The 25,740-nt window shown below is 43.5% G+C and overlaps 1 protein-coding gene across 5 annotated transcripts in view; it reads right to left on the bottom strand.

Moving 5' to 3' along the window:
* The window catches only part of NMD3 (NMD3 ribosome export adaptor), a 65,279-nt gene that overhangs the window by 12,839 nt on the left and 26,700 nt on the right, over positions 1–25,740 (bottom strand). For all 5 annotated transcript variants that reach the window (XM_088452356.1, XM_088452360.1, XM_088452359.1 and 2 more), the window contains exons 9-13: positions 15,985–16,081; positions 13,100–13,217; positions 6,897–7,042; positions 2,113–2,225; positions 329–401 (exon numbers count right to left, since the gene is read on the bottom strand). In XM_088452356.1, coding sequence (XP_088308482.1) covers positions 329–401; positions 2,113–2,225; positions 6,897–7,042; positions 13,100–13,217; positions 15,985–16,081 — 547 coding nt within the window. The remainder of the gene's footprint in view (positions 1–328; positions 402–2,112; positions 2,226–6,896; positions 7,043–13,099; positions 13,218–15,984; positions 16,082–25,740) is intronic.

The raw sequence follows: 25,740 nt of genomic DNA, 5'->3' as shown, positions 1-25,740 counted from the left end.
ACATTTTGTACGGGTAACACAGGCTAAAGCTTGAGAAATAGGTTCATGCCGAATTCTAAAGGAACCACAGAATCTTAATTTACCCCTCGTATTTGCAATATTGGTGTTGGGCCAATAATGAATAGTTTGCATCAAAATGGAGAAATTTCCAGTCATATACCAGTGAGATTTCAGTTAGTGGAAATATCAGATGTGATAGGAGAATTTATAAAGCATGATCAATAACCCTGTCAGTAATAGTAATATCATATCTATATTGCATTCAACAAAGTTACACATTGCATATCCTAAGCCTAGGGCGCCACCTAGGGGAAATCAGTAGCCTTACCACGTCAGGGATGTGATGAGGGTTCATCTTGTTAATAAATTCATCATTCAAATTACAATTTGCCAAGTCAAATCTGAAAATTAATTTAAAGAGGAGGGGGGGAGAGAAGGGAAGGAAATTACAAATGAGCCACATTAGAAAGACTGACAATGACAGGTTTCACTATCTCTGTCAAAATCTTTCTTTGGAAGCTTGGCGAGATTCAGATGTACCTGAACAAAGCAGCTCATTAGGGACAAGCAGCACTGGGAAGCCTGGGAGGTGTGTGTGTAATTTAGCACTACACCCACACACTCTCCAAAGGGAGCAGAGTCTCTGAGCACTCCAAACTGCTTGGGAACAGAAGTGACAGACTGCACCACAGGGCATAACAAATGTTCTGAAATAAGATACAGGATATACCCTATGGAGCTTACTGTAGGTAAACAGTAATTTAACAAAGCAGATCACTGAACACTTTCATAAGTACACACGATTGATTTATGAACTCTAAAACTTCGTAAGAAATTAAAAAAATTTGTAAAGTTTTTGCGATTACCTACATAATGGTTATAATGAATAACTCTTAATAAAGTCCAGGGGGTAAATTTACTAAAGTGAGAGTTTTTAGAAGTGAGTTTTAAGTGATGTTGCCCATAGCAACCAATCAGATTCTACTTAACATTTAACTAGCACCTTCTAGAAGATAATAGCTAGAATCTGATTGGTTGCTATAGGCAACATCACTTTTTAAACTCACTTTTAAAATCTCTCACTTTAGTAAATTTACCCCCAGGTCTCCTCCAAACACCACAATCACCATGTCCCACACCTCCATTGAGATAATGCCCCCTCCCACATGCCTCGTACCATGTTCTTAAGAGCCTGAGAAAATGTCAAAAGTGAATTAGGCACAATCAGTGCTGAAGGCAGCTGACTGGACCAAGCTGTGACAGCCTCACTCGCTCACATTCATAGTTTCCTGGAGAACTATATCTGACCGCCACAAGTGGTAGCAGCAACTTTCTTACCTAGAATGATTAACAATATTTACTCTATTATTCTGCCATTTGTTCCTGTAATTATCATGTATTTTGTTTCTGTTTTGGACATTTGAATGTACCGTCTGTTCTGTCCAATGAACGGGTCTGTAATAGGAGCACCAAAAACTCCAGGACCTTTTTTTGTGTTTATGTAGTTGAAATACAGTTCTGGGTACACTCCTGATTGCCTAACTAGTATTTAAATAAAATGGATTTTATTTTGAAACCTTAAAAACCACCGAATGGACATTCTTTTTGCACCTACAGCTTATCAATTGTGAGTAAATGACATTACCTAAACATCCTTATAAAAGCTTTATTCACTTTATCAGCAAGGATTGTGGGAAAACTCCTTACAGTCCTTGGCTGCAGTCTTGACATGTTCTTTTGGCGCCAGCATCAAACCCTCCCTTTTGTATGTGTTAGTAGATAACAAGTATTATTCTAAAATAGGAGGAGGAAAACTGGCTTTCCATATTTAATTGTTAACCTTTAGTCGGCTTTGTTGCATTGTACTAGATCACTAAAAAGTAATTGTGATTATGAATCTAAATAAACACAATAAAAGAACAAAAGTAAACAATCCCATAATCTGCAAAAATTGTCCAGGGCCAGGTAATTTATGATTGATGGACACTGCAATTCAAAAACTAGTACCATAAGCTTATGACCACAAAGACTACGTCCAATGCCAGATTTAATAACAATACGCCTTGTCCAAATAATGGAGAAAAATATAGAATAATACTACACAAGACCTACCCCTGCACCAGATCTCCAGGATTCAGCAGGTGTCCTAGGTGAGTTCGGCAGTGGTACTGCTGGTTAGTGCTCATCTCAGATGTTTTCTGAACCCACACCTCAGCAAGGGAGTGCTGTGAAAGAATCAGGCTCTGATAAATCACTATGCAGAGAGTATTTGGGGAGCCAGTATAATCCACAGATTAAATATTGCCATGCACCACTTCAAATCTGCCCACATGCTTACACAATGTGTGTATATTCACACTAGGGGTGTGCACCGGACACTTTTCGTGTTTTGTGTTTTGGTTTTGGATCTGGATCTTTCTTCGTGTTTTGGATCTGGATTGGTTTTGCCAAAACCACCCTTCCGTGTTTTGGGTTCTGGGTTTTGTGTTTTGGATCTGGATTTTTTCTTAAAAAATAAAAAAAACCCGCTAAAATCACATAAATGGGCCTTTTTTTGTTCCTACGCTATTAATAACCCCAATAACATTAATTTCCACTCATTTCCACTCTATTCTGAACACCTCACACCTCACAATATTGTTTTTAGGCCAAAAGGTTGTACCGAGGAAGCTGGATGACTATGCTAAGCGACACAAGGGGGCGGCACAAACACGTGGCCCATCTAGGAGTGGCACTGCAGTGGCAGACAGGAAGCCAATCAGCGTTATGGTGCCCATTTGCATGTAGCACGAACCCGGGAGATCCGTGCTACATGCATCTGTGTGATTGGCACAGAGCAATGACAGGTCCGTGAGACCCGTCTGTGCTGCTGTGGTAAAAAAAAAAAAAAAAACCTGTGTAAAAAAAGAAAAAAATGGCGTGCACCCCCCCAAAAAAGAGCAACCAGCCCCGGGCATTAGTAACCCAGTGCTGGGTGTGCTTAAATACAGGGGACAAACGACGTAGGGGTCCCCTGTACTTAAGCACAACCAGCACCGGGCTAGTCAGAACCAGCGCTGGTTGCCAAAATACGGGGGACAAACGACGTAGGGGTCCCCTGTATTCTGCGCAACCAGCTCTGGGCTCTGATCCGGTCCTGGTTCTGGAAATATAGGGGACAAAAAATGAGTAGGGTTCCCCTGTATGTTCCAGAACCAGCACTGGACTTTTTCTAGCGGGGGGCTGATGCCACAGCCAGGGGAGCCCTTTCACCGGGCCCCCCAGCCGCAGCATCAACCCTGACCGCTAGTCAGCCCAGGCCGGGGATCCCTGGAGAGCTGGGGACCCCCCCAATAAAGGGGTCACCCTCTCCAGGGCACCCCAGGCCCAGGCTGATAGCCCGGGGCTATCCCCGCCACCCCTGGTGGCGGTGGGTGGCGGGTTGATTGTGTGGTGTGGTGTAAATAAAGAATATCAAACATTGTCTTTACAAGTAGAACTGCAAGTCCCAGCTAGCCTGCCCCGCATGCTGGTACTTGGAGAACCACAAGTACCAGCATGCAGGGCATTAAGGGCCCACTAGTACCTGTAGTTCACCTGTAAAAAAAATGTTTAAAAAAACACAGGACACACACACCGTGACAGTATAAGTTTATTAAACATACATACACACACACACACACACACACATGTACACATACTCACCTATGTAACCCTGTAGCATCGGTCCACTTGTCCGGTAAAGTATCCATAGGGGACCTGTGAAAAAAAACATACTCACCATCTCCTATGCGAGGTTCTGTCCTCTTCGTTCCAAAGTAGGCATCCCCGGACTTGGCAAAAAAAAAAAACGAAAACGCGATCCACGAACTTAGTACCGTTCTATAGAACGGTACTTCCCGAATGAGAGCTTAGCGGCGGGGTATCACCATGGAAACCCCGCTGCTAAGCGTTCATTGGCTGAGAGAGGTCATCTCCCGTCTCTCAGCCAATGAACGGCTCCCTCCATTGTAGTCAATGGTGGGAACCGCAGGGTAAACTTTAATAACCTTGCGGCTCCCAGCATTGACTACAATGGAGGGAGCCGTTCATTGGCTGAGAGAGACGGGAGATGGCCTCTCTCAGCCAATGAACGCTTAGCAGCGGGGTTTCCATGGTGATACCCCGCCGCTAAGCTCTCATTCGGGAAGTACCGTTCTATAGAACGGTACTAAGTTCGTGGATCGCGTTTTCGTTTTTTTTTTTTGCCAAGTCCGGGGATGCCTACTTTGGAACGAAGAGGACAGAACCTCGCATAGGAGATGGTGAGTATGTTTTTTTTCACAGGTCCCCTATGGATACTTTACCGGACAAGTGGACCGATGCTACAGGGTTACATAGGTGAGTATGTGTACATGTGTGTGTGTGTGTGTGTGTGTATGTATGTTTAATAAACTTATACTGTCACGGTGTGTGTGTCCTGTGTTTTTTTAAACATTTTTTTTACAGGTGAACTACAGGTACTAGTGGGCCCTTAATGCCCTGCATGCTGGTACTTGTGGTTCTCCAAGTACCAGCATGCGGGGCAGGCTAGCTGGGACTTGCAGTTCTACTTGTAAAGACAATGTTTGATATTCTTTATTTACACCACACCACACAATCAACCCGCCACCCACCGCCACCAGGGGTGGCGGGGATAGCCCCGGGCTATCAGCCTGGGCCTGGGGTGCCCTGGAGAGGGTGACCCCTTTATTGGGGGGGTCCCCAGCTCTCCAGGGATCCCCGGCCTGGGCTGACTAGCGGTCAGGGCTGATGCTGCGGCTGGGGGGCCCGGTGAAAGGGCTCCCCTGGCTGTGGCATCAGCCCCCCGCTAGAAAAAGTCCAGTGCTGGTTCTGGAACATACAGGGGAACCCTACTCATTTTTTTCCCCTGTATTTCCAGAACCAGGACCGGATCAGAGCCCAGAGCTGGTTGCGCAGAATACGGGGGACCCCTACGTCGTTTGTCCCCCGTATTTTGGCAACCAGCTCTGGTTCTGACTAGCCCGGTGCTGGTTGTGTTTAAGTACAGGGGACCCCTATGTCGTTTGTCCCCTGTATTTAAGCACACCCAGCACTGGGTCACTAATGCCCGGGGCTGGTTGCTCTTTTTTTGGGGGGGAGGACGCCATTTTTTTCTCTTTTTACACAGGTTTTTTTTTTTTTATTTACCACAGCAGCACAGACGGGTCTCACGGACCCGTTAGTGCTCTGTGTCAATGACACAGATGCAAGTAGCACGGATCTCCTGGTCCGTGCGTGCATCTGTGTCATTGAAATACACAGCAGCACAGACGGGTCTCACTGACCCATCTGTGCTCTGTGTCACTGTCAATCACACAGATGCATGTAGCACGGATCTCACGAGTCCGTGCTACATGCAAATGAGCACCATAATGCTGATTGGCTGAGAGCCATGACAGACGGCTCTGTCAGCCAATCAGCACTTTGCCCATTAAAGGCAAAGGCATTTTTTTTTAAATGGCCGCTCGAGGCAAAACCTCGAGATCCGACAGCAGATCTCGAGGTTTTGCCTCGGGAGAGGGATCCGGGGCAGACAGGGAGATCCGAGCTTGGGCTCGGATCGCCCCGGATCCCCGAAGTTCGGGTGGGTTCGGTTCTCAGGGAACCGAACCCGCTCATCCCTAATTCACACGGTACAGTGTTCTGCAGAAAATCAGCCTGCAGCTAGCAGTCTTCGAAACACAACAAAGACAATAAAAAGATTTGCAACGTCGCAGAACTAATGTATTTGATGTACAGTCGTCTTCATGCTAATAGAAGAATGTGCATTCAGAAAATAAGGAAGAGATCATTTACTAGAGATAAAATTAAACTGCATTGTGGAGCCTGAATACAATTATCCATATGAAAGTGGATGCGTTTAATGGGTATTATTTTAAGTGGCAGTGTGAATTTATGGGGGGGGGGGGGGGTATTCAATTGTTTGCGCCTGCTTCTAATGGGCACCAGAGGGAGCAATTCAATTGTTGCTCCAATTGGATTTCATTATATGACATTGGGTTATATAATGGGAGTTTTGACCCTTCACATTTGGTCATTAATGAAACGAAAATGTAGACGTCTCCCTCTGTAGCATGGTATCTACAGAGTTCTGAAATCAGATACGTGTCCCTGTCATCCAACAGCAGCTCTATACAAATATCAGTTCTTGAGTATCAGTTTAACAGACACCGCTGACACCCACATGATGCAGGACTTACAGACTGGAAATGAGACCGGACGCATAACTGAATCCAAGATCAGAAGCAAGATAAGTCTATATCAGTGGTTCCCAAACTGTGAGCAGTGGCACCCTGGGGTGCCTGGGGACACTTACAGGGGTGATTCAGGTTGGTTGTCCAACACCAAATCAAATTATTTAAGGTCAATGTAATGTAAATATGTGTACAAAAAGAAGTGCAAACCTGTCCACCACCACCTGGATGACAGGTAAGAACAATTTACTTCACTTTAAAGAAAAAACACAAAAAAAACCGTAATTTCTCAATAACAAACGTTTGGCTTAGGGGTGTAGTGAAAATAATGCTGACACTCTAGGGCACCATGATTCAAAAAAGTTATGGAACCACTGGTCTATATCCAACCCATGCCGAGGGGAACTTACCTAGCACCTTCTACCTATAAGAGAAGGAGGTACTTACTTTTCTTTCCTAGCAACTGGCCTTTTGAAGATGGGACTTAAAACTTCCCTATAGCTAGTCAGTGTCTACAGATAGCTAATGAAGAAATAGTTGTAATGTAACCTTTAAGTTTTCTTCTGCAAAACTGTTAAAGTGGTTGCTAGAGTAGGATTTTGGTAATTTCAAATCCTATAGCAAGAGATACCAGCGCTTACAGAGTAATAAGGTTAAAGGGAAGAGAATCACGGCCCCTACCTTGTTTGATCTCATACCAGCTCCTGCTCCTTGTTTCCGGTCTTTAACTAGGTCTATATCTATCACAATAAACTCCTCCAGCTGTTTAGGGTGAAACAAGCTGTGAAAAGGCTGCCGCCAATATGTGCTCCCATCCACTTCAGCAACTGTGAGGGGAAAGAAAAGAATAAAGAACTTACAATCTCACACAAATAAGTAACAGACCATAACTGCAATCAGTTTCAGCTTAGGCTGCGGATCTTATGAAAATGAAGCTTAGAGTGGCCACAGACGTCATTCTGACATCTGAAAGAGATGAAGTACAGATGATTTGCTAGCAGGTAGAAAGGTGGTCATTTTCCTGATACATTGCTGTCATAAATAACATGATCTATCCCACAAACGTGTAAGAAAAGGCTCAGTGTGTATTGCAAAATATATATAGTTCATAAAAGATTTAAAGAATCTCATCCGCTGGAAACATTTTTATACTAAAAGCAATATGTTGGATATACGCACTGGCTTTGTAGAGTAGCAGACTGTGGACTATAATCTCGAAATAGAATTATAACGAAAAGCAATGTACTGCCACTCTCTCTGCATGCCAGCCTGTAAGAAAACATAACTGGCTATGTGTGATGTAGGAACATAGACCCCCAGTAACAATCTCCCATGACTCCTCACCTTTCTGGAGTTTATTACAGCTCTTTTAGAAAACACCATTAACCACACACACACTTTTAAAGTATGAACTTTGATTTTGAGGCTTATACGCAATCACTTTGCCTCACATGTCTCCATGATGTTCCTAGTGAATAGAGTGTTCATGATTATTAGTTCAGCACACCAAACATTTGTCACACCAGCATTTTTCAACCACTGTGCCGCAGCACACTAGTGTTGTCAAGTGTGCAGCAGCGACCAGCTCGGTGCACCTGTACTGTAGTGCGTTTTATTCCTGTGGAGGCCAATGTAGTGTGTTTTATTCCTGTGGAGGCCAATGTAGTGTGTTTTATTCCTGTGGAGGCCAATGTAGTGTGTTTTATTCCTGTGGAGGCCAATGTGTATGTTTTTCATTGATCACGCACGCTGCATCATGTGCCTTGGCAATTTTTAAATCCTGTGTAGTGTGCCTCGAGATGAAAAAGTTTGAAAACCACTGGTCTACATTGTACGTAGTCGACTGAGGGAGGTAAATAAATGCCCACTCAGCCTGTGAGAGATATGTCCAGCGGTAAGCAGAGTGGGGCGTTTGGTGTAGGATCGCCAGAGTAATCAGGAATCTCAGGAGATAAAACAAACCGTGCATGTGAGGTACCGTATATACTCGAGTATAAGCCGAGTTTTTCAGCACATTTTTTGTGCTGAAAAAGCACCCCCTCGGCTTATACTCGACTGATGCCCACATGATATGCAGCTGAGTAGCGTACCATGAGCGTACTGTCTCTGACACAGCTGCACCGCGTGTGTAGTGCTGACCGGACAGAGTTCGGTCAGCACTACACACTGCCAAACACACAGCCGCCGGCTCTGGCAGCTGTGTGTTTGTTGTAATCAGCAGCCGATGAGAGTGTTAGACTCTCATCGGCTGCTGCTGCTCCCACTGCGGAAGCCATCTTCCGGCTCCCGCAGTGGGTAATGGGAGAGACGTCATGACGACGTCTCTCCCATAATGCAAAGCGGCCAGAGGAGCTAATAGCAGCGGCGGGACCAGGAGCGGGGTTTCAGGTAAGTGTTTTTTATTATTTTTATTAGGACTACTGGGGGCACTACCAGGGGGGGGGAGGGGAATTACTTCTGGGGGCACTACCAGGGGGGGAGGGGAATTACTTCTGGGGGCACTACCGGGGGGGGGGGGGGAATTACTTCTGGGGGCACTACCAGGGGGGGGGGGAATTACTTCTGGGGGCACTACCAGGGGGGGGGGGGGGGGGGGAGAGAGAACTACTTCTGGGGGCACTACCAGGGGGAATTACTTCTGGGGGCACTACCAGGGGGAATTACTTCTGGGGGCACTACCAGGGGGAATTACTTCTGGGGGCACTACCAGGGGGAATTACTTCTGGGGGCACTACCAGGGGGAATTACTTCTGGGGGCACTACCAGGGGGAATTACTTCTGGGGGCACTACCAGGGGGAATTACTTCTGGGGGCACTACCAGGGGGAATTACTTCTGGGGGCACTACCAGCTGCTGCATTTCCCATCCTAGGCTTATACTCGAGTCATTAAGTTTTCCCAGTTTTTTGTGGTAAAATTAGGTACCTCGGCTTATATTCGGATCGACTTATACTCGAGTTTATATGGTAAGTAGCTTTTTATTTCACCTCTAACAAAAACTAAACATTTTTAGTTTTGTGAAAGTAACATCTCCATTGCTTATGAACAAAATTCAACAGTAAGGTTAGTGGCAAGTTATTGACTTGATAACCTACATTCTGAAACATTGACCCATCTCACAAAATGGCCATCTCCACTGTATGTACTGTAGGTGGTGGAGACACTTCACTTACTCCCATTTAAATTGCAAAGGCCGATCATCTTTCATGTACAGTTGTGTCAAACAAAATAAACAAGCGCTTTGTTTATATTATTTATGATAACTTGTATTTATCACGAAGCGGCCCCACTACTTTTCATGTAGAGTTGTGTGTTTAGGATGGGTTCGCTTTAAACAGATAACCGAGCAAGCAATATATAAACATATGTTACATTTACAGTGTATTGTGTATTAGTGTTATATTTTCTCTTCTACAGATAGCTAATTGCCTGCAGACATGTAAAATAGGTATCTTCTAGGCCAGTGCTTCCCAATTCCAGTCCTTGGGACACACTAACAGTGCATGTCTTCCATATCTCCTTGCTGGAGCACAGGTGTATTCATTACTGACTGACATTTTAAAAGATCCATATGTGGTTCTAATTATTTCACTTGTTATTCTGTAAAAAGACCTGGAAAACATGCACTGTTAGTGTGTCCCAAGGACTGAATTTGAGAAGCACTGCTCTAGGCAGTTATAAAGATCTGTGAGAATTAATGAGAAGCTCATCCCATACACAGGCAATAGCATGCTCACTGAGCTACTGACAAATGTTGTGGCATTAATTGTAGTAAATAGTCTAAAGGTGCATATCCACTACACGAGAGTGGAACGACTGTACGATTACAACATTGTAATAGTTCACCATCCTGTGCAGTGGATAATGTGCCCACACTGAACGATATGTCTTTCAGTGCAGGCACCCTCCCTCATCCCTGAACATGCACAACCTGACGATCTCGTCAGGTTGGCCTGCATGTTCAGGCGATGACAAATGCCGGCAACGAGCAGCGGGAATGCGCATCGCTGGTCATTGCCAGCACTTTACTGCACGATTAATGAACAATTGAACGATAACGATTTTTCTCGTCTAGTGACTACGCGCCTTAACTTTAAAAATTAGCTCCTGATTGGTCACTCCAGACTACTTTACATAATTTAGACACCGTTACTGCAGGGATAAGACGACAAAAAGGGAGAGGCACAGATTTATAGCTCATTCTAGCAAGCATGGTATACATGTCAATAACACAGTATTGCACTTAGGCTTCATGCAGACTGTACTATTGATATTAGATTTTTCAATACTGCCTAGCAAGCCCAACTCATGTATTCTGGCCATTTTTCTTCATACCCATTGACATACTATATATTTATGCTTTGCTCTCCTTTTAGCAGACAAACATTTATAAGGGCTTAGAAAAAAAACAAACACTAAACAAAATCACTCCCAACAAGAGGACACCAAAACTTTTGCTGAAGTTTCAGCAGGTTTCTGCTGCTAAAAAAATGTTCCGAGACCTTTTGGACATTAGACTGTTTTCATAGCAGTGTTCATTCTATTCCAGCAGGGTCATAGAGGTCATGTCTAAATAATCTACAAAATGCAGTTCCCTAAAGGGTTAAGAGCCCTCAGAGGTCAGCAGTATCGTCATTGAAATGTAGCATCCGCCACTGACAGTAAATGTTTCATAGCTTGTCTGCCTTATATCAAGAAGTCCAATCATCCAGAGAATATTCCTACCATATTAAATCATAGCCTGCAGATATTTGCCACATAGAATTGTCCAGACAATGCCATGTCCACAAACAAACAGCATAAACCTCCATTGCAGTATTAAAAGTTAAGCTGTAACAGTACATGCGGACTCAGACATTTAGTAATGGCCAGGGGTGTAGCGAGAGTGGTTCCAGTGGAGCATGAGCTCCAGGCACCAAAATGGTCTGAGGGCGCCATCCAGGGTTCCGGAATTCATGGGTCGCTGCACAGTGTGACGGCCGCCTGTTAGTTTTATCTCGGTTTGTTTACTCTATATCCTAAATAAGTTACGGATCTGAGATCAGTTTCTACATTTCATGCTCCTAAGCTACCCAGATTGCCTCCCCTCCAGCCCTCCCTCCTCTGTGATCATCTTCTGTCACTTCCCCTTTCCTGTCAGATTGATTACATTCACGTCTCACCTCTTTAATTCTCTCCCCTCTCTACCATGAGATCGGCTCATTGCCCTTTCACTCCTTTCTTTTTGGCTTCAGTCACCACCCCTCTCCTCTCCTTTTTTTTTTTTATTGACTTCTGTCACTGGCCCTCTCTGATTTGCTTTGCCCTTCCCCTATCCTTTCATATTGGCCTCTGCCACCTCCCCTCTCTGATCAGCACTTTCCTCTCCCCTCTACTCTTTGATCCCCTCCCTCCTTCAGTCCTCATTCATTGTGCTTCAATGGACTTAATAGTTACACATCTGAGGTAAAATCCTAAACTTCAATTATAAATTATGAGTTTGAAAAGAGTCACTGCTTTGCTATTTAAAGAAATGAGGTGTTCCCTGGTATGACCACACAGTGTTATTTGAAAGGTCTTTTAAAAAACATTAGGAGACCTGAAATAATAATGGTGGTAGACAGAACATGGTTAGTAGTACTCACATTACTATGGGTGCAATGTAAATTTGCAAAGTAGGAGCATAGCTAAGAAGGGAGCTTCTTAGCTCCCATAGGTGTTCCCACTCCAGTGAAAGCTGCTTGGGGCAGTAATTGCAGTAATAAGCTGTGCACCCTGTGGAATTTCACTCTAGCACATTTATTTTGTCAATTTAAGTTAAAAGATCAGAATATATAATACAATCTGCTCTATTGACTAATAACAATGATTAAAAGGAGATAAAAGTCAGATCCTAAGTGCTATACATAGATAAAGCAGTGCCAAAGGAGCTACCCTTTAATGTCAGAACACCGAAGCATTCTATCCCCCCAATTGGACCTATACGCCCAGCATGATACTGCCACTGTTTGCTATTTTTCCTCTTCACTTCAGTACCGCCTACAGCAGTGGTCAGGGAACAGGGGTAAATTACTCCACATGGGGTAAAAATGAAATTCCTGGGGGTAATGGACGGTCAGCCAAGCATGCATATGAATCATTCTATAATATAGAATGATTCATATGCATGCCCGGCTGTGCCGCAGGGAGGCTCTAACCCGGACGCCCGTTGAGATGTTATTACCAGCGGGTGCCCGGCTCCTTCCCTGCAGCGCCGTGTTACCCGGAGACTGGAGTTCTCTTCTGAACTCCAGCTTCCGCCTCTCTCCATGCGCACTATGGGAGAGACGACATGATGTCTCTCCCATAGCTCCGAGGAGCAGCCGGGCGGACAGGACGGCGGCGGATGCAGGAGCCGGGATTAAGACAAGTCGTTTTTTTTTGTTTTTTTTATGTGTACAAGCGGCACTACTACAGGGGCATAACATGGGGGCACAACTACAGGGGCACAACTACAGCGTATTTAAATATATTTTGGGGTAAAAAAGTTCCCTGACCCCTGCCCTACAGACTGGCCACACCCCACTGGCACAGTTCAGTACAGGGTAGAGCGCTATGACATGCACTTTCCCCAGGCGCAATGGTTCCACGCTACTCCTCTGGTAATGGCACACTGACCATGCAATCATACATTGTATTTGTATATACTGTATGTTAGCATGGATACTGCTGGAAATGTTTCTTTTTAACTTGAAAATAGGATGCATTTTCAATTTGTAAACAAGACCCTTATTATATACACAACTGTATTTTTCCTATTTTTGGTTTTAAGCAGAAGCTGATTCAACTGAGAATACCGAGCCTGAATCAGACAGACGTCAGGAAAATTGTTATAATGAAGCAAGAAATCACCCAGCTCAGACTTACTCTGCAGAGTGCTGGGATCAATCAGGTGAATGGTGCTGGTCACCCGGGCACACACGCAGAGCTGGTTCATGTTCCCAAGGCTCTGTGCTAGCTTTGGGGAGAGGCACACCAGATTGTCCTGTGCACAATATAAAAAAGAAGAGAAAGATTAAACAAATAGGGATAAGTTGACAAAGCAGTTGATTCACACAAATAAAAAAGATCTCCATTCATAATAGCCGATTATGTACAGTATAGTCATTTTATTGTGTAAAGCAACGTTTAGGTTTGTAAGATGTTGCTTTTCATTGGCTTATATTTTTATTGTTGCAACCATTCACTAACATCTACAGCAGAATTTCCCAAGTAAGCCTCAATATACAGTATATTAATTCACTGTACATTGTGTGGCAATACGAGAACAGCAGGAAGTGCTTAATAAAGGAAAAATAACTATATTTTGATGTTTTGTATGCATTTTCAAAGATACTAAGCACGTTTCCCATGCACTGCAGTAATTACCCAGCTCAGATGTCCTCTGCAGAGTGCTGGGGTCAATCAGGCATCACACGGACAGATCTGAATGATGCTCCCAAGGCATTGCGCTAACTTTGGTTAAATACTGAGCGTAGCACAACAGATGCATTTACCATGGGTTCCTCATGCATTTGGGTGTGATATGTATTACCGCCGGGTTCAATTCCCAACAGCGGCTGCCCGACAAAGGAGGAAATCCCGATCGTCCTAAAGGTAAGTATCACCTAACCTAACCCTCCTTAGGGGTGCCTAACCTCCCCCCCCTCGAAGTGCCTAAACCTAACCCCCCCATCCCCGCTGCCTAAACCTAAGTCCCCCGGGGGGTGCCTAACCCTAACCCTCCCTCCCCCTAGCCTAACCCTAACCTCCCGGGGGGTGTCTAACCCTAAGTCCCACCCGGGAGCCCTAAACCTAACCCTCCCTCCCTTGTTGAATGTTATGGGTAGTATTTAAATGACTGGGTTAGCAGAGCAGACTACATTCCTGTGACCCTAATCTCATGTGATCATTCAAAGCCTATATACAGAAAGAACTGACAGTCTGATGCGAGAGAAAACCTCCCAGCTCAGTGAGCATGCTCCTGCCAGTACACAGGCTGTCCGCCTCTCATTAACACAATATTCACAGTTGTCCATAAGATTGCTACCCAGAGCCGGTCGGTCATAAGCAATTTGATGCCCTAGGCAAGATTTTTATTGGTGCCCCCTAGCAGATAATCCCACCACCAAACTTAGTATTTATACTGAGTACGAGATGCTGGCACTCTTGTTTCCCAGCAGTCAAAAATCGAGATACCGGCATCCCGACAGGGTTAGGACACAGACACCTGTCAGGTAAGTATCCTAACCCTACCTCACTGCACCCTAAACCTAATCTCCCCCCCTAGTGCCTAACCCTCCCCCTAACCTCACTACTTACCGTCGGGATGTCTGCAACGGAATTCTGACTGGTGTCGGGATCCGGTGTCAGTATTCTGAGCGCCGGCATCCCAACTGCATAAAAGCACTTTGATTGCAGACAAAATCTGTATTCTGCACCTGTATATTTGACTTAACAAAACTAACTAGTTTCGGCATTGCCAAGTTATAATCAGCCCTTTCCTCATTGTGTGTTCTTCATGTTCCTGCATTTTGAATTGAGCAGACATTGGGCAATAATGCTAGCATTTACATCAACTACCTGCAACCTGCCAGCACACATTGGTAGATGGATTACACAGTGCAGCGGTGACAGATAGTTTAATTGACTAGTTGAAAGTTATAGAAGTTCCTGTGCAGGTTGCAGGTGGAAGGATTAATTCTCCTACAAGCTTCACACGGTTTGTTTTTTTTCCCACCCGTCTGCTCTGGCATTATTAAAGACTTCCCTTTCTATATTCTTCCTTCTATCCTCAATGCAGGAGCAGAAGATTAGGGACAATAGGATTGCTAAATACACTTCTGCAGTCATCATTGCTACATAACAAAACAAGAGAGCCACAAAAGTTAGGGGGTAGGGCGGTAAGAAAGAGGTTGGGTAGATGGGTATGGGGGAGTGAAGTGGTTGTCACCTTAATGCCCAATTATGTGCGGGTAAGGAAGGTTCTAATAGGAGCTATCCCTTAAGCAGAAACTAGAAGTTAACAGAGAATGGGACTATAGGCTACAGGTGTGAGGGATCATAACAAGGTAGAGTCATTTATGTGAAAATACATGAAAAACTTAATCCCTTTCCATGCCATCCTGTTACAGAGACCATGTTAATGCTCTTTGCTGCATCCGTATTTTAACATTTTTCCTGCCGAGGCAAGCACATTATTACACCACATCATTAAAGCTAGTGCGGTTATTTAAACAGAATTTCAGTAATGTTCACATATATTTGTACTGTCAACATTGCTCTATAAACCAGACATCCTGTGTTTATCAGGCTCTACGGACCTACAATTCCCGGTACACCTGACAGTGCTTCTCTAATTGAATCACAGTCTGCAAGAGGGCAAATGATGGAATCCCCATAGGTAAAGGAAGGAGCTAAGGTACAGTATGTAAGGGAAGTCTTTTTAAAAAGAACCTATTGTTAAAAGATGGAATTAGTCTTTAATTGGCCAACGGTAACCTACTAAAAGAGGTTTGGTCTGACAAGTAGTTATGTTGGAAACATGGTGCTGTAACCCATGTTACCGTGCTAGAGAGGAATGATCCCAAAGAATATTTTATTTACAGGACGTATTGAAAGTTGTCTTTGGGTCAAATCACAATGGAGCGCCGATATGTGAGGAACCCCTTAATGCACTGTAACACTAATGATGGTGTGCAAAAGAACAACTACTAAGTGAAAACAAATTAAAAGTCCTTACCAAGATAAAGTTCTTCAAACATACAACTGACCTTGCATATTGGGACAATTTCCACAGAAAAGGTGCTTTTGTAATTGTAGGCATTCGTATGGACATCATGAGAGATGAGTCGCTGGGAAGCTTTTGACCTATAAGGGAAGCCAATGTTATTTGTTGACTGTAACCGTGTAATTGTAAGGCTATTTAATTACTTACAAAGTATAAAATCGAGAAGTGAATTATATAAAACACTTATGCGGAGAATCAAAAAATATTTAAATTTTAGTATATGCTGTAACTATGGACCCAAACTATAGACAAAAATATATTTACATTGACTGCATTATTGGTGCATCAAACACCACCAACAGGGAATCTGTACGCCTCAAAGACACAGTACAGTCCAAGTGAATGCGTAACGCACGTACCACATCCAACAGTGCTAAGGGAGAATCTTCATTCGTTTCTGGATCCTGTCGAAAAGCTGGAAGGACAATATACTGGTTAAAGTGGAAAGCTGATACCACCTTTGGAAGAAAGGAAGGTTTAGTGCATAACACTACCCTATCCTCACGAAAGAGGAGAAGCTGAGATTTACAGGAAAGAGCCGCTAACTCAGATACCCTTCTGGCCGAAGAAATGGCCAAAAGGAAAACAACCTTCAAAAGTAAGATATCGCAATTCTACAGTTTCCAAAGGCTGAAACGGTGCCTTCTGAAGTGCTTCCAAAACTAAATTCAAGTCCCAAGGAGGAACCAGCGGGACATGAGGCTGTATGCGAAGAACACCCTGCAAGATGGTTTGAACTTCAGGAATGGAGCCCAATTTTCTCTGAAACAGGATCGATGGGGCCAAAATTTGTCCCTTGAGAGGACAATCTACCAGGGTTCAACCCTTAACCAACCCCTCTTGCAGAAGAGACAAGAGACGAGATACTCAGCATCTTTCAGGTTTGAACTTATATATTTCTTTGTGTGAACATCATATCTTCCATATCCGATGATAAATCTGGGAAGCAAGTGGTTTGTGAGCCTGTACCATGGTTTTCACCACAAATCCTGAAAACCCTTTGGCCCTAAAAATTCAAGAACCATGCCATCAAAGCCAACTGACGCAAATTGGGGTGACGACATGGACCCTGAAGCAACAGTTCTGGATGCAGGGGCAGACTATATGAACGTCTGTCAACAATATCCGAAGAATTGCGTACCAATGACGGCGCGGCCAGTCTGGAGCCACAAGAATGACCGGACGTGCCACTGATCGAATCCACTGAATTACTTTTGGTAATATTACCAGAGGAAGAAAGATGTATCCCAGCTGGAATACCAAAGTGCTGTCATGGTATCCACCAGAGATGCCTGAGGATCCCGGGATAGATATCCGTACCTTTGAAGCTTCTTGTTGAGATGAGAAGCCATTAGATTTATGGCCTGGAGATCCCCATCAGGCAACTATTTCTGCAAACACCTCCTGGTGCAATTCCCATTCCCCTGGATGCACACCGTGGCGACTTAAGTCCGCCTCCCAGTTGTCCACTCCCGGTATGTAAATTGCTGAAATAGCTGTAACCCAATTTTCTGCCCATTGAAGGATTTGAGAAATCTCCCTCATAGCTTGCCAGCTGTGTGCGCCACCCTGCTTGTTTATGTAAGCTATTGCCGTGGCATTGTCTGATTGGATTTGCACTGGTAAATTCCTTAGATGGCATTAAGCCTGACTAAATGTATATCGAATTGCCCTTAATTCCAGTATATTGATGGAAAGAGGCTTCCTGGACAGACCAAAGACCCTGTAAGTGTCTGTCTAGAACCACCGCCCCCCAGCCTGTTAGGCTGGCATCTGTGGTGACAATGGTCCAATTATTGACAATTGGAACCCTTGTTCAGATTTGCATCTTTTAACCACCACCGGAGAGACTACCGGGTTTGTAGAGGTAATCTGAACATCTGCCTGTTTAAATCGAGGGTCTGGCTTCACCCATCGAAGCAATTGGTTTTGTAGTGGACGGGCATGAAATCTGGTGAAAAGAATGGGTTCGAATGAAGCCACTATTTTCCCAAAGTATCTGCATTACCCTGTGAACATAGCTATGAGACATCTGTAAAATGGTCCTTATTCTGGACTGCAGATCCTAAATCTTTGCCTGCGGAAGAAACACACTGACACTGAGTGTCTAAGAGAAGACCCAGAAATACCATCCTCTGAGATGGAATCAAATTTGATTTGGGGAAATTGATGATCCAGCCGAATCTCTTCAGCATATCTAAGGTAATCTGAAGATGTTGTTGCAATAGGGCTATTGAGGCTGCCTTTAGCAACAAATTGTCCAGGTAAGCCTGAGTAGGGAGATCATGTGTGCCATAACCATTGTAAAGACTCTGGGAGCAGAGCCTGAAACTGAAAATGCTGATGCCCCACTGCAAACTGCAGAAGATGCTGATGACCCCTCCATATAGGAATATGGAGGTAGGCATCCTTGATATCTATGGAGGCCAGAAAATCCTCTTCCTCCATGGAACAAATGACTGACCTTATTGACTTCATCTTGAATCTGGAGATAAGCATTTAACCCAGAGGTTGAGAATGGGACGAAATTACCTGTCTTGTTTGTCTACCAAGAAGAGACTGAAGTAGAACCCCTGGCCCTGCTGTATTACTGGAACCGGAATTATTACTCTGGAGTCGGAAAGCACAGAACGTGCCTGGATGAGAGCCGCCTTTGTGCAACCATCCACACGGAGAAAAGTGGAAAATAATAGTTTTGGAACAGTACCCTCCAAATCCAAAATGTAAACCATGGATACTACTTGACTTACCCAAAAATCCAGATTGGATCCCGGAACTTGAGTAAGCGACCTCCCACCAGAGGATGGGTCCCAGTCCTTTGACAGTCATGTGGATTGACCTGCTGGCTTAGCAACAGGGCGGCAGGTGCCAAGAACAGCACGTCTTCGGGGACCCCTAGGCACACCTCGGAAGGCCTCAAAGCTTCCTCTGCCCTAAGTCCGAAAGTAACGAAACCTAGGAGATTTTGGTTTAGGTGTAGCTACAGGAAGGCAAGGACTTTTTGCTCCTGTAACCTGAGAAATATTTTAGTTAACTCTGAACCAAACAAAGAACCTCCTTCAAAGGGCAATGCCACATGCTTGGATTCTATGGGCCATATTCTGTGAAAACTCGTTATTGGCGATAATTTATCGCTGATCACTTCATTTTCGCCAGATGCGAAAATTCTTTGGCAAAAACTGGGGATAACTTTTCACCTAAGAATAGATAGCGAAAAAAAGTGCAGAATTGGGGTTTTGGGGTGCAGTCTTTAAAAAAGTACCCTGCAGCCCTTGAAATGTTCCCTAAAAGTAATCGGTGTCAAAAAATTGTTTAAAAAGTACCATAGAACACCACAAAAAAAGTGGTTTAATTTTAGGGCCGAAAAAAAAAAAGTTGGGGGACAAACTTACAAACTAGCAAAATAGACTCAGGGGTGATCCCCAAGTATGTGGCAGGTGTTTTTTTGGTTGCAGTTGGTTGTGGCAGGTGAATTTTTGAAGAATTTTTAAAGTTCACTTTAGGGACTTCAAAATATGCTTGCACCCATTTTCATGTACCCCAAATTTGAAGGGACTAGTTTTCCAAAAAAAAAAAAATGTTGCTAAATGCTATTCTTCACCACATTTTCGCACCTGCCGACGCAGTTTAAAAACCCCAAATACCTTTAGCAGCCCAATTCGGGGGTACCCATAGTGATCCCCCATTTCAGACCATCATTTGGGGGGGTGACAGGCTGATTTCCCCAAAAGTGACAGGACTTTGATACTTACCTTTTCGCCGGGTGCAGTTTTCGCAGATTCCTAATTAAATACGGGGATATACGCGGGCACGGCCAGATACTTTTTGCCGTCATCGCAGGTTTTCCTGGGGATAAAGTCCGACCTCTGACTTTTCGCTTCTAATTGAATATGGCCCTATGTCTGCCTCCCATGTTTTAAGACATAGTGAACGCCTGGCGGAAATGGCCAAAGCCGAAATAAGAGACTGTACCTGAATCATATTTATTAAAGCGTCGCCCATATAGGTTAGAGCTTCCAAAATCTGATCTAAAGAGTTTGCTTCAGACACAGTCCCTGATTAAAAACCAGTAATCATCTGGTTCAACCAGGGACTGATAACCTTTATCACCCAGGCGCTTGCCAGAATCGGATGCAGAGAGACTCCTGACAGTGAATAAAGATATAAGTATAGCCTCATTCTTTCTATCCATAGGATCCTTAGGAGTTACAGACGGTGTTGTGGGATAAACAGTATTCCTGATCAACCTAGCAATAGGAGCATCCACTATGGGTGGAATATCCCAAGGCTTGGTATTCTCTTCCGAAAAAGGATAAAGACACTTAAAATTGTAATAGGAATATGAAATTTGGAATCGGGTTTTGACCAGGCTTTTTTTTAATATTTCCTCAAAATGTGACAATTCGGGGAAAACAGATCCATGTTTCTGCTTACATTTAAAAGAAAGAAACTGGAACCGCAAAGTTTCCCTGACCGCATCTATCAATATAGAAACTCCTGAATCAGAATGGGAGTCACACTCCCAGTTTGAGGGGTCTTCCCAGTCATAATCCAATTCCCCTTCTTCCTGGGAAGGGGTAAATGAAGCTTCTTCTCCAGGAACATCGGCCTAATGTCTCATAGTGGCTGTGGCCTCTGCTGACTTTACCATTTTATTTAGGGACGTTGTCATCTGAGCAAGACATCGTCCCATATTCTGGGCCCATCTGGGCTCTACCGAGGGATCAGACAAAGGAGGAGCTGGAGCACAGAGAATCATATTTTTCCTGAAAGTGATGTAAATTCAACTATGGTGTCAGCCATAGATCTGGCCCAATCGGGCACCACCGGCTGTCCAGCCGAACTTCCTGATAATTAAACCCACTGTGAACAACCAGCACAGAGCGACCCTGGGTCCGTACTTTGTCAATTTAAAAGTATAAACAGTGACTGATGCCTGTTTTTTGGAACCCTTGTCTGGCTTATCCATACTGAAAAAGAAAAACAAAGTCTAACCAAATCAGATAGCTACCTAATTCCTATGGAAAAAAGTGTAGCACTGATTGAATAGAAAAAAAAAAAAAAAAAAAGAGAGGCTAATTAAGACTATTCAATGCAAAAAGAACCTGGCTCTTAAAAGTCCAAATTCTTTGTAAAAACCAAAAGGTAAAACAAATGTGATATACCCCTGTATGTTACTGAGAAATATGCTTATATATCTATAAGCCCAGAAAACACCTGGCTAAAACATATAAGTACTAATCCTAGTTAACTGCTAATCTTGTTAGCCTTCATTCCCCAGTACCTGCTGTGAGCTCCTTCACACAGTTTCAGGCGCGCTCATCCAATGTAATGCATGGGCTTTGCAGCCGCGTGAGCTGCTGACAATAAAATACCTGGGGGAGGCTCGGCTGGGCGCAGCATTCTGCTCACTCAAGGCACCAGTGTTGTCATAGCCGTGAGCATTCCTCGGAGACTACCCGTGGCCCGGAATGATGTCACCCGCTGCACGACTACATGTGCAGCCACATTGCTGGAACCAATCAAGCCTCTCTCTCCTCAAAAGCTAGCAGCATGTTGCTGCACTACAATCCCTCCGGTGGCCCAACAAGGAAACCAGTCGGGGACTGAAAGCGGCATGGTGCAGTGGAAGTCCCGGGGAGGTGAGAGACATGCCGGCTCTACAGTGCATGCGAGTAATAAGCCTGGCCAATCTGCTCAAAAGCAGTACATAATGGCAAATAAGATTACACATTCTGTAATAAGATTACCTTCTCTTTGCCAGCGGCCCCCTCAGATGTGTATCTGGCATGGAGAGAGACCCAGGGACTGTGTAGTTTGGTGCCTCTCTCAGGGGCAGTCTTTAGAGTGGGATACAGGTTCACACAGACCTCTAATCTATATAACTCCCACTCTGCTAGAGCTTGTCGCCTGTTGCCAGGAACTAAGTACCCCCCAAAAAACCATTAAAATAAAGAAATAAAACCTAACTAAATGCTAGGACCTAGCCAGTGTCTTACGTCAAGGCACTAAAAACAAGACTGAGCTTAGGGAGGAAGGGGAGAGGTGGGAGCCAGTTTTCAATTAGCTAGTGTCCGACTCCAGACCTCACTATGCATAACCCAGAAGTAATAGCATCCCCCAGATGAATGAACAAGGAAGTCAATTTGGTTAAGGTACATTCCATCTGGTCAACACAAGTAGCAACTTCCTGCAATTTTTAGGAATATACCCCACATACATTACCCCAATTTACTACTCTGACAAACATTACTTTGTTCACTTTCATTTAGGTTTGTTATATTTAACCAAGTACAATTCAGTGAATTATCAGCCAGTGTAAGTAAATATATTTATTGGCTGGCGGTGAAGGAGAGTGCCAGGGATCTCCTAGCTTTGACTGTTTGACGGTGACTAACATTAGAGAGAATGCGGCATTTTGTATTAGGATTATTTTTCTTTCCCCCTTTCCACATTAATTTATGACCTAGAAAAAACAAACTCCTCTATTTTTAATAAAGTGTGTGATGGGGAAATCTCTATAGAGAGCTGTTAACCCATGCCGTCTGGATAGCTTCTCAGAGCTCCGATATTTGTAGGTGCAGGATCTTGGATGCAAATGGACCTCTCCACCACGTCCTATAAATTTGGTTTGGGTCCATGTCGGGCAAACGTGGTGGCCACACCAAACTCTCCAGAATGCTCCTTGAACCAATTCCAGACAACTTGGGACAGATGACACGGTGCATTATCTGTATTATCGCGCTTATTTGTAACATCTATGTAAACAATTGTTTTAAAAAATGCTGATTATTGTTACCTGTCGGGGCCATCTTAAGAGTTTGATGAAGATTTGGACGTACACCTGACTGCTTAGCTTAAAATACCCGAATATACACAGCACATTAGCGCATAGAAATGTGTATGCCTACATCCATAAGCAGTATTTGGATGCTTAGTGCATATGTAGGCAGTGTACAGCAAAGGTATGTGTGTAAATGCAGCTAAGTCAGGCATGGACACAGTGGCGTATATGCCAGTCAGGAGCCTATTGTGATGATCAGCACAGACCTTGCACGTGTAAAAATGCATTTGTACAGCAGTACCAGTGCTTCTAGCCTAGGTCAGTCAGCCTGTAAAATAGCCTAGTATGCCATGACAGGCTAGGCTGGCAACAGTATAATCAGGGAAAGCCACAGGGTGTGGTCACTCAGTGCTAGCCTGTTTCCCTAAGAAAAGTCACCTAAATCCCCTTGCTGGTTTCAGCTAGGGTAATACATTGGTAAACGTTAGATGCTAGTAATATTGTGGCTTGTGTAATACTGTTCACAGCGAGTTATGGCAGCCTAAACAGAGTATGCTGGAACTAGAAAAAAAACAAGTGCCAGCATACTGATGGTAGAGTATGCTGGCACTTGTAGAACTGGCTTAGAGGACTTGCTGGGACTTATAGTGCACCTGTAAAAAAAAATACTACTAAATAAATATATTTCTAAAAGTCAACTAGGACAACCTAAACAACGCTCTTCGAAAGACGGACTTTAAACAAGTGGTGGAAAATATGTTGACTAATTTTTCACACAAAGATTACCCTAAATCTATTACAATAGGCCACTATGTACACATCTAATTTATATAGACAATAATCCTGTCCTATAACCTATACTACCAACAACAAATGTTCATGCAATAATTTAGTTCCATTTCATTCCAAATATAACAGCAAATCACATCACACTGAAATATTTATAAATTAATGTTCACAACATGTGGTTTGCTGGGTGAAAGCAGTCCTAGATAGAGAATTTGTTTCTCTCAGCTGTACACAATTCCAATTCTCATAATTACGTTATCCTTGTAAGTGGTGTCTGCAAAACAACCATCACACTCGCTTTCCCACTATTGTTGAACTGACCACGCCACCGTGACTAGGTCCTGGGATACAAAATAAAGAAATGCACCCCAAAGAGCTTAGCTTCTTCCTCCTTATCTGTTGACTTCACCTGAAGAGACTGCCGTTCTCGGCGGGAAAATAGGGACTAGACAGGACTTTGATCCTCACGTACGTGGAATTGCTATAAAGATGGGCTCTAAATTGAAAAAGCAAAGGGCAACCGCTCACCAAGCCGACTTAGATTTTACGAAGTGCAGATGAAATTATGGTGACATTCAAACATTTAGATTTGTCCTAAATATCAGGGTTCAAAATCAAAAGGTATTTAGTAATGGGGTTAGTAATTTTCCATTGCTAACAGCACCAAACAAGAGTATCCTATTACTCCACTTATGTTCATTCATGAATTGAAGTTTGCAACAAAACTGAATTTCTGCTTCATTCCTGGGGATCACTGTGAAAGATGCTACTGTATGTGCAAATTATATCATTTTGAAGATGTGTTTGTTACCGACCTGGAGACTATTATTTGGCTCTTTATGACATATTACTCCAGTACAGTGCATCATCCTTATGAAAACTAAATACAACCAAATCTGAAGCATTCCATTACATAAACCTGACATATACCAGAGGCAATTCTCCATGAACTCCAAGCAAAGTATAAATATACAGTATTCGGAAACTATATTGGTATCTGCATCCCTGGCTCTATAGAAGTTTCTCAAGCCAATTACACACCATTCATACAACATATTGCCAAGGTCTCCTTGGTTGGGCCACTTGGTAGCTTTCAAGAAGATGGTGTTACTGAAATGTATGTACCCGTTTTGCACTTCCCCGCATTAATTCTTAACTCAAAAACATTAAAAAAAAAAAAAAAAAAAACACTTTTACACATATATTGGGAAAAGCAAGAGTCCCCGCATGGTTTATAGTAGACTAACCCAACCCAAGACTTAGGGTGCACGGAAAAATCCCTAATTTACTGAAGTACCAAGTAGTGTATACTTGCAGAGATAAGCAACAGGACTTTACCTCTGCGTCGCAAACCCTGGGTGGATTTGGAAAGAGCTTTTATTTCAGACTACCCTTTAGTTGACCTAGTATGGACAAACGTGTTCTCTTTTCCCCCAAACTCCCTCCTCTGCATTGGCAAAACTCTAGTTTTGGAACAGTGTGGTTCTCGCTAGTGAAGACTTTAGTCTGTCCAAACCTGCCCTAGCTAAACTCATACCTGACTTCAATTCACACTAGCTGACTATCAAGGCTCAGTCAGGGAAGTAACAGGAGGGGATATAAACTTTTGATACCAGAGTTAGACCATAAGACTATCACTAATCTCAGCAGTATGAAACTATAATACCACGCATCAGTTGTCCTTATGCGCTAATCACGTGGAAATGTATAATAGGTAATTGAAAAGGTCTTGCCCTAACTCTGCCAAACTCCATAAAACATGGCCTAAGGCTGGCTACACACCTAAAAGATTTGCTATCCAACTAGTTGATTGGTTGGAATGAAAATCTGGTAAGGTATGAAAGCAAATGACAATCATCAATTTGCTCCCAAACACTGGAAAATTAACAAAACTGTTTGTTAAATGTTTGATCTAAACAATTTGTTCAAACTTGTCTGACGACCATTTACATCTGTTTTCTGGCATTTAGGAGCAAATTGCTGATCAATTACTCCTATACGTTACCAGATTTTCAATCCAACCAATCAACTAGTTGGATAGAAAATCTTTAGGTGTGTACCCAGCTTAAGTCTTGCAAAGTTAGTAATTTCTAAAGATCTATACAGTCCCAATTAATTCTCCCAATGGTGACACTTTTACACCTTTATTCATGGGACTTCACAAAC

This window comes from Taudactylus pleione, unplaced genomic scaffold (genome assembly GCF_031769625.1).
Source record: "Taudactylus pleione unplaced genomic scaffold, aTauple2 ptg000037l, whole genome shotgun sequence".
Lineage (NCBI taxonomy): Eukaryota > Metazoa > Chordata > Amphibia > Anura > Myobatrachidae > Taudactylus > Taudactylus pleione.
The sequence above is the reverse complement of the archived record's forward strand: the minus strand, read 5'-3'. Positions and strand labels throughout refer to the sequence as shown.